Below are 8859 nucleotides of genomic sequence, written 5' to 3' on the forward strand. Positions count from 1 at the left end.
TTTTATATATATAATAATTGTTTCATAAAATATCGGCTGTCTTCGCTGCTTCATACAGTTCAGAATTTTTACGCAATGCTTAAACTATTATAAAATTTCATTTGTTGTAAAATTAAGTTATTAGAAATAATATTCTTAATATGTATATTAAATTTTTATAATATTTATTATCTCCAGATTGCTTTATCAATTTTGTGAGATTAATAAGCTTTAAAATCTCTCTCTCTCTCTCTCTCTCTCTGCGTTTTACGATCCTTCGTTATTCGAAAAGTTTTATAAGTTGTTATATCCATAATTCAGAGCACTTTCAATTTTAATCTTCTGATTACAATTAATTATTTTTATTATTATTTACTTTCAAATTCCGATTTTCCCATTTTCAGTATATTAAGTCACTTACATTATAAATTACATTACAAATTATGCACAGAAATGTAAAGTATCTTGTTAATTTTATTTCAGTGATCCTCTTTGGAAAAATATTGCAAAAAAATATCGTGTTACATATGCAAGAATTGTTAATGCAAATAACAATAAGAAATTATACATTTTTAGAAAACGCAAAAACGCAATCAATTCAAATTGCATAATGTAATGCACTTGCATTTTTCATACAGGAGAAACTTCTATTTTCTTTGGATCTATTCTAATAATCTGAATAAAATTCTGAAAGAGAAAAAGTGTGTACCAAGTGATCAAAATATGATTTGATGTTTATACTACTACTATAAATAGAAACTCGCAGTTGCTTACGAGGAAGGTGACAATTGAAATTGGCATGTTTTAAAGAGAAATTACTTTTACATTGAATTATATTATAATTAATGTAAGCCAACCGGTTATAAGGTCAAACGAGTCTGGATACTTTATTAGATTAGCTCTTTACGTCATATTAAGATAAGTTTTTCAGCAAAGCTGAGGAAATAAACGATAGGTGAAATTAAATTTTTTAATTCATACATACTGCAATCATGTTGGCGGATAACGATACCTTGTCAACTTTTGCATTTAATAAGACAACGATGACCGATGTAATGACAAGTGTTACACGAAGAAAGCATGTGAGTTTCGTGCCTCAACTTGTATTGACTCTTGTCTACACAACTGGCGTCATTGGTAACGTATCTGCGCTGGTCATACTTTTTCATCGAGACAAGGTAATTAAAAAATCATAACATCATACATTAGTTTATATTAATTAATATAAACTACTAATATTTTTTAAATTGTAATAATACATTGTAATAACTATTATTATAAATAAAACAAATCAGAAATTATATATTACATACATTATAATTTTATTTTTCTCAAATAAAAAAATTCTTCTTCCTCTCAATTAATAATATAAAGTATATCTATTAAAGAATTACTTATTAAGTTGATTAAGTGTTCCTTAAAAATGTATTTATCTTTGGCATAGTTTTGTTATCTTTATAGTTAAAAATAAAAATTAAAATCTATAAAAATTAAATCTGAAAAATATATGTATATTATATTAAATAAGATGTTTTGCTTTAAGAATAACGTGATTTAATTAAATTCCAGAAATGTTTAAAGGTTTAGTAGAAAAAAAAATGCGGAAAGTATAATTGAAATGCTTTCTTATAGTTGATTATAAAAATATGAAGTAAAAAACCGTAAGATATTTGATATTGACATGATAAGTCGACAGTTCAAATTGATAGAAAGTTAAATCTTTTTTTAGAGTGTTTTGAAATCTTTTTTTGTAAAAAAGTTAATAATACGTATAAAATTATACTAAATATATTTTAAACAAGCAAATAATGAGTGGTCTAATATTTTTTTAAATAAAATATATCAATAATTTAATATAAAAAATATATTTCTATTATATAATAAAAATATATTTTTATTAATTTAAATCGTTTTGAAAGTGAAAAGTTTGTTGTTTTTCTAATAAAAAATTGTAGAGTGCCAACAATGCCATGCTATACATCAACTTATTTTATTTCAGAGAAGAAACCGTAAGCATTTACTAATGTTACGTTGTTTGGCAACCAATGATCTCGTAGCGTTATTGGGGATGTTAGTTCAGATGTATGTTACAATTTATGCGGGTGATGTGACATCTACAAGAATATTTTGCTCTCTTCGAGTTGTTTGGCGACTTTTTGGTCTCTTCAGTGGCTGCGTCGCCATCGTCATGGCAGCGGAGAGATGGTTAGCTTTAACTAGACCCTTTGTTTATCAAAAGGTAAGCCTAAGTTTAAAATAATATCAAGAATCTTTATTTTTAGATCGCATATGAGTACACAATCAATAGAAATTAAAAATGCCTATTACGGTCGAAGCTAGATCTTCATTACTTTTAAATAATTCAATCTTGAATTACTAATATATACTATATATGTACTTGCATTATGCGTATATATCACATTGTAGTCTTTTCGAACTGCACGCCGAATTGTTTTTCCGGACTATAAATGCAATTAAAACTACTCTAGTAATCGTGAATTAAATTAACAAGCAATTTTTGATAATTTAATGCTATAATCAAGCATCATATTATAAAGATGTTAATATGTTGAAAAATAATAATGTAATTACTTATCAATTATTTGTACAAAAAGAGAATTAATTTGTTCTTTTATATAATCTAAATAAAGAAAATAAAGAAGTTATTTTACTTTACATATAATCTATTGGAAAAATAAATTTTCTTTCTCTTTTATTTTTTCAATAGATTATTATTTTTAATGACGGACCGAAAGTCAACCCACAAAGCGTGTTGCCAAAGTAAATCGCATGTTATGATTCATGACATAGTCTTACTGCGAACGAATTAATGCGTGTGAGAAATTTATACACATGCGCCACTCCAAAGTTACGACGCTTATAGAACGATCGTATTTTATGGTAAAGATGGAATAAAAAAAGGGAAAACATTGATCGAGTTAAAAACTGATTCTTGCATGAATTATTATTGTATATTGATGTAGGAGTACTAAGTATTTTCCTGAAATGCTATTCTGACAAATTTTTATTAATAAATTCGAATAATTTCGCGGCTACTAATTAAGGAGATATCGATCACAATGCGATAGAAACTGACGTCAATTTACACAGCGTGATCATCTTTAGACGCAGTATCCAAGATTGCAAGTAATTGGAGTTGATTACTGTTACTGTTAGGTCGCACTTTGTCAAATATTGTTTTTCCCAAGAAAACCCCACCTAATTCAAGTTATTCTCCGGAATGATATTAATAATGTGAAACCCACGTTATTTATACATCCTTTCATCAAAACGTGACAAGTGATAGATTAACGAGTTCCTAAATTTATAAATATATGACTAAAAAACTGGTCTTAAAAGATTAATAAAACAGATCATATTTTCAATTGCAATATGGTACTTTTAATATTAATTTCACGATATCGTTTTACGCGTAGATCGCACATGAAACTATATAAAATTGCAAACGAAAAATTCATAAATTTATCAGACATCGATATCTGGTCAATTTTAGACGTAATTTAATCCACAAAACAAGTATCGATTTTGAGAGCAGACGATTGACCTTGAAAGTTTCATAAAGATTTTGCGCAGAATGATGTTCTCGAAATTCTCTTCATGATGCAATTCGTTAAAACAAGGCATCAATGCGAACATATGTTATTTCTCTCATATTTATGTTAAAGTTGGTGTACAAAACTTCAATTATCAGTTACATTATTCACTTACCTTATCCTGATTGTGTTATGAAAATCGTATGTAACGGTATAAGACACTATAAGATAAAACTTGGACGAATTGTTCTTTCATGATAATTATTTAGATTATTTTTTTCTTGGTTCCTTTTCTTCTGTTTTTTTCAAAAGGTTTCTGCAGAACAGAAAATTAACAAACGCATAAAGATTATATATAATCGAAAAAGAAACAAGAACGAATAGTTAGACATGAAAATAATATAAGATCTGGGATAGAAATTTTAAATCTAAAAAAATTTTTATCTTTTATAGTTTCAACAATATTAAAAAAATTAACCAATTTTTTTTTCAAAAGATGTTTGAATCCTTAAGAGTGTATGCATAAAACAATACATATCCCTTATTTTAATGAATTGATTGCAACATATCTATTACAAACTCATCAAACTCGAAAAGGGATACTTTGTTGTGTTTCTTTGAGAGACAAATTTAATTTTTGTTAATATTAAAACTCCAATTATATAATTAATTATATTCTATAATTTATGTTTGTATGAATATATAGAAAATTCGTAATTCAAATTAGATGAATGTTTAAAAATCAATATTAGCAAATCGAATTGAACTTAAAAATTTTTACAATAAATCAGCAATAGCATTATCTCATTCATGAACAATGAATGACATTAATCTTCTTACAAAATATTTTCTTATAAAAAATTATAAAATAATTTGTTTACAATTAAACAGAAATAGAAATTAATGAAAGTTTATAAGTAAATTTATAAGTAAAGACTATTAATTTCTGTCACTTAGTGTTCTTTTTGTTAATTTATGGCAGTATAAATTTCTTCGAATAATTAATTTTTCTCGATTTCTTCAATCTGTAATTATTGCAAAACAAAAATTGTTGCAAAATAAAAATTGCAACAAAAAGTCGATATCTGCATCGATATGTCTCGATGTCTTAATGGATAACACGCATGTATCTTTCAGCAGGTGACGTATCCGGTAATTGTGCGTTGCATGTTGGCGCTTTGGTTGATTGCATTAACGATAACCAGTCTTCCGGTTATGGGCTTCGGATTGTATTATAAAGACAAACAATGCGTGCGTTACAGAGAGGCCACAGAGCTGAGCGATATCGCTTATGCTTATGTATGGTTTATTTTTGGTGAGTAAATGAGCATATAATAAAAAGAAGAAATTACTGAATTATTAAAAAGGTATAATATTTACTTACAATTAGTTGATTATTCTATTTTAATATAAACATATCAACATATATAATAATTGCATTTAAATAATAATTGCTGTAACTAATTATGGCAATTATTATAAATATGTTTCCAATTTTAACGGAAAAGATCCAATTATAAAAAAATTATTTTCAAGTTACTAAATATTCTAATTCTTTTTAAATTATAGGTACTCTTTTATGTTTGTCAATTGTTTGGTGCAACTTGGCAGTTTCTAGGGCTTTGAGTAAATTGAGTCGTCGTACAGTTGCTCTTGGGAGAATCTCCAGAGCCTCATCAAGGGCAAAACCTTTGTTGACTATAGCCGGAATACATACACCACATCGATTAGAAACAGTTACAACTGAAGAAAGAGCATTCGCAAGACTTATGGCTGTATTATCAATATCATTCGTTATATGCTGGATGCCATACATGGTAAGTTTATCGCCATAATTAATTTATGATTATATAATCTATCTTATGACAAAATTGTATAAAAACAATAATTAATATATTAATATTAATTATTGTTTTTATACAATTTTAATAATAGATAAACATAAAAAATGAAATAATAATTAAAAATACAATAAAATAATAAATAATGGAAAACAAATTTTACTGGTAAAATAAATTAATATAAAATAAATTAATATAATAAATTAATATTAATGTCTTTTGTGTAACGTATGTATCTTCCTGTTTTTTATTATTTTTTATATTTAAATATAAAATATTTATTATTTTTTATATTTAATAAGTTATGAATATATGGCTGTATTCGGAGAGCGCACTATCGCTATTGAATCATTCTATTCTTGTTTTACAATTCTAATGAACAATAGACTGACACAATAGTGCTGATAGTTCTCTATACACAATAGTTCTCTTGTAATTAAAAGGGAAATCTTTGGTTGAAATATAAATTCCTGTCTCTTCCAGTTATATTCCTTTTTATTATTTGTCGCTATAAATATAACATGACCTTGTGAAAATTTTGTCGGGAATAGATTTTACTTTCGGCAATTCAACGAGGGGATCACGTGATTTGCTTACTGAGTACTGTTTTAAGCCGATGTTTCCTGTTATATTTACGATGTTCCTCCATTTTAATCTTAATAGTATTAAGAGGAAATAAATAATTTTTATAACGAAATGATTCTTGAGATTGCTATACGCGGTGTGAAAATATTTTGATGATATATTGAATTTTTAAAAATCTATTTTATAAAAAGATACTTTTCATATAAAACATTTTTATCAGAAAAATATTTTAAGATAAAACAATTAAAAAATTATAGAATAAATTATTGATATAATTTTTGCATTGTAAACAGATAACAATAAGAAGAAAAAGAAAAAGAAGTAATAATAGCAAATAATAATAGCAAATAATAACAATATGATAATAAATAATATTAAGAGTATGACAATACTAAATAAAAACTCTCATACAAAAACTTTCATACAAAATAAATAAATAGAGATTTTTCTAAATAAATTGATTAACTTACAGCAAGCATCTTTTTGCCGGAAACGATGATCATTATTATTTATTACATCTAACCAGTACAGAAATATCGCGCGCTTCCGCTAAAAGCGAAGGTCGATAAAGATAAATGATCAATATTTGAGAATAGTTTCACGTACGAGCCATCGAGACATCCGCGAGCCAATATTCTGATCGTCTCTGAATTGATTTCATCCTGTTGATGGTTTTGTCAGGTGATAGAAAATTTTACACACGCGGAGTAAATTAATTCGCAAAATAGATATAATAGAGAGATATAACATAACCAAATATTTTTTGTACAAATTAAAGACATCACTGTTATATATGTATATAGTCCATTTATTTTATAAATAAAAATTTTAATAAATAAATAAAAGAATAGGTTTAATAACACAATTGCGAATGTCTCTCCCTGTCTTTAAATGTTTTTTTTTTTGTAAGAATAACATTCTATCTACAATGATTAAATAAATTTTTTTATTATTTAGATTAAATTATTAAACTCTAAATTATTAAATTCTGTTTATTGTCTTCTCTAGATTTCCATTCCATTGACTCAATTCGCGATGCATTTACCTAAAACGGCGGTCACTGTAAAATGCATTCGAATTTTCCACATCATAGCCGATATTCTTTTATGCATTCACTTCACCCTGGATCCATATATTTATGTTCTTTTACGAATGCCCCGGCCGAGATTTCGATTGTTGAAGCCCCTTTGTAGGATCTGCTGGCCTGATTCATCTTTTAAAAGTCGCTCCAACTCCTTTACAGGTAAGACATGCATTAATTAAAGTTTGAAAATTATATATCTTTAGTCACATATTGCAATAGTTGACGTATTCACAAAAAAAATATGAAAATGAAATTATATAATGCAAATATCAATTCACGTTATTAACTTCATAAGATCATCGTAGTAAAAAATAAAATAATTAAATATATAATAATAAATAAATAAATATATAATGAATATAATAAAGTAGAAAAAATAGGATTATAGTATTGATACATATAGTGTTGATAAGAGAAAAAATAAAATTAAAATTAGTAAAAGTTAAAATTTACTGCAGCACTGTCATAAAAATGATTTCATGCAACAGGTACGATTGATCATCAATGTAGTACTAATGGTCCACCCACACCAAACACTGCTCCATCAACCCCCGTTAGTGAAGAGCACGATTCGCATCTGGTTACAGTATCCCTCTGAGATCAGCCTATGCGAATGATCTTTCTAAAGCGATTGAAAAATCACGTGTAATCCACACGTAAAGCTTCGAATCGCTTCAACTGGAAGACATTTGCACAACTTTTAATTAACTCCATTCATTTGCATAAAGCAAATGAAAGTGATGTTGATTTTCGGTACGCAACATCATTTGATTTAAAAATTACTTGAAAAAAAAATTTTAATTTGTAAGTAAGTAATTGGTATACTTAAATACGTTTGTTTGTGCAAGTTTCTAGTCAACAACGAAAATGCGAGAATGAATGACGGAATACAATTAATCGCGCAAATTACCAAAGTAATATAACTTAATAAAAAATATCTTTCCAATACTAAAAATTCAAATATAGGGTGCGGATGTAAATGACAATATTTTGGAAGATATATTTTTTTTAATGTAGTATATACGAAATATAAAGTTCATATAAAAAATAAAAATAATAACTTAAAAAATTTTCATCAGTCACATGTTTTTGAAATTATTGTTCAATTTTGAACGCAACGTACCGCGAGGGAGAAGTCTATTATATGTATTTCTATACTATATTCCTATATTCATGTTATGTGTGCAATCTAGAAAGTAGAAATATCATATATTTGTAAACGACTTTATTTTAAACGAATATCGTTATTTGTACATAATATCATACATACATATGTTAATGTACTTTATGTATGCCGCACAACGTCACGTAGCACTTGCGCGTTTAACAACTTTCAAATTAAAGTTAATCCAAAATTATCTAGATCACGACTCACTTTTCATTTTCCATAACAGACATACATCCACGAATACTTTCGTGTACAAAAAAAAATAGAACGCAAACATACACTTCGCACTCTTTGTGCAGCATCTAAAATATCGTCACGTCGCGCCAATAATGATCAAAATATAACAAAGCGCGAGATAAAGGATCGAAATTAAAGTATATAATACAAGTATACAATTATGTCGGCAGGTAACTCGCTGTTAGCCACCAATAATGTCGAAAATAAGTTACCGTCGAAAAATCGAGTCGCTCGTAAGAAATATATACATCTCAAATGCAAGTTTAACTAAAATTTATATATATATGTTCGCGTATGCAGGATGTAACATTTGTAATCGCTTGTAGAGAAGATTGTGATTTATTGTGATCGCATTTATACTAATGTTGTATAATGAATTTATAAGAAATAAATAAATATTTGCATAGATAT

At 26.8% G+C, this 8859-nt stretch overlaps 1 protein-coding gene across 1 annotated transcript; it reads left to right on the forward strand.

The window, feature by feature from the left end:
* Positions 1 to 971: 971 nt before the first annotated feature.
* LOC108686736 (prostaglandin E2 receptor EP3 subtype) lies at positions 972 to 7641 on the forward strand. Its single transcript, XM_018192183.1, has 6 exons — positions 972 to 1157; positions 1979 to 2218; positions 4674 to 4848; positions 5103 to 5350; positions 6968 to 7202; positions 7532 to 7641. The coding sequence occupies exons 1-6, from the start codon at positions 972 to 974 to the stop codon at positions 7639 to 7641; spliced, it is 1194 nt and encodes a 397-aa protein (XP_018047672.1).
* Positions 7642 to 8859: the final 1218 nt, after the last annotated feature.

Source organism: Atta colombica, unplaced genomic scaffold, assembly GCF_001594045.1.
Source record: "Atta colombica isolate Treedump-2 unplaced genomic scaffold, Acol1.0 scaffold189, whole genome shotgun sequence".
In the NCBI taxonomy this organism is placed as follows: domain Eukaryota; kingdom Metazoa; phylum Arthropoda; class Insecta; order Hymenoptera; family Formicidae; genus Atta; species Atta colombica.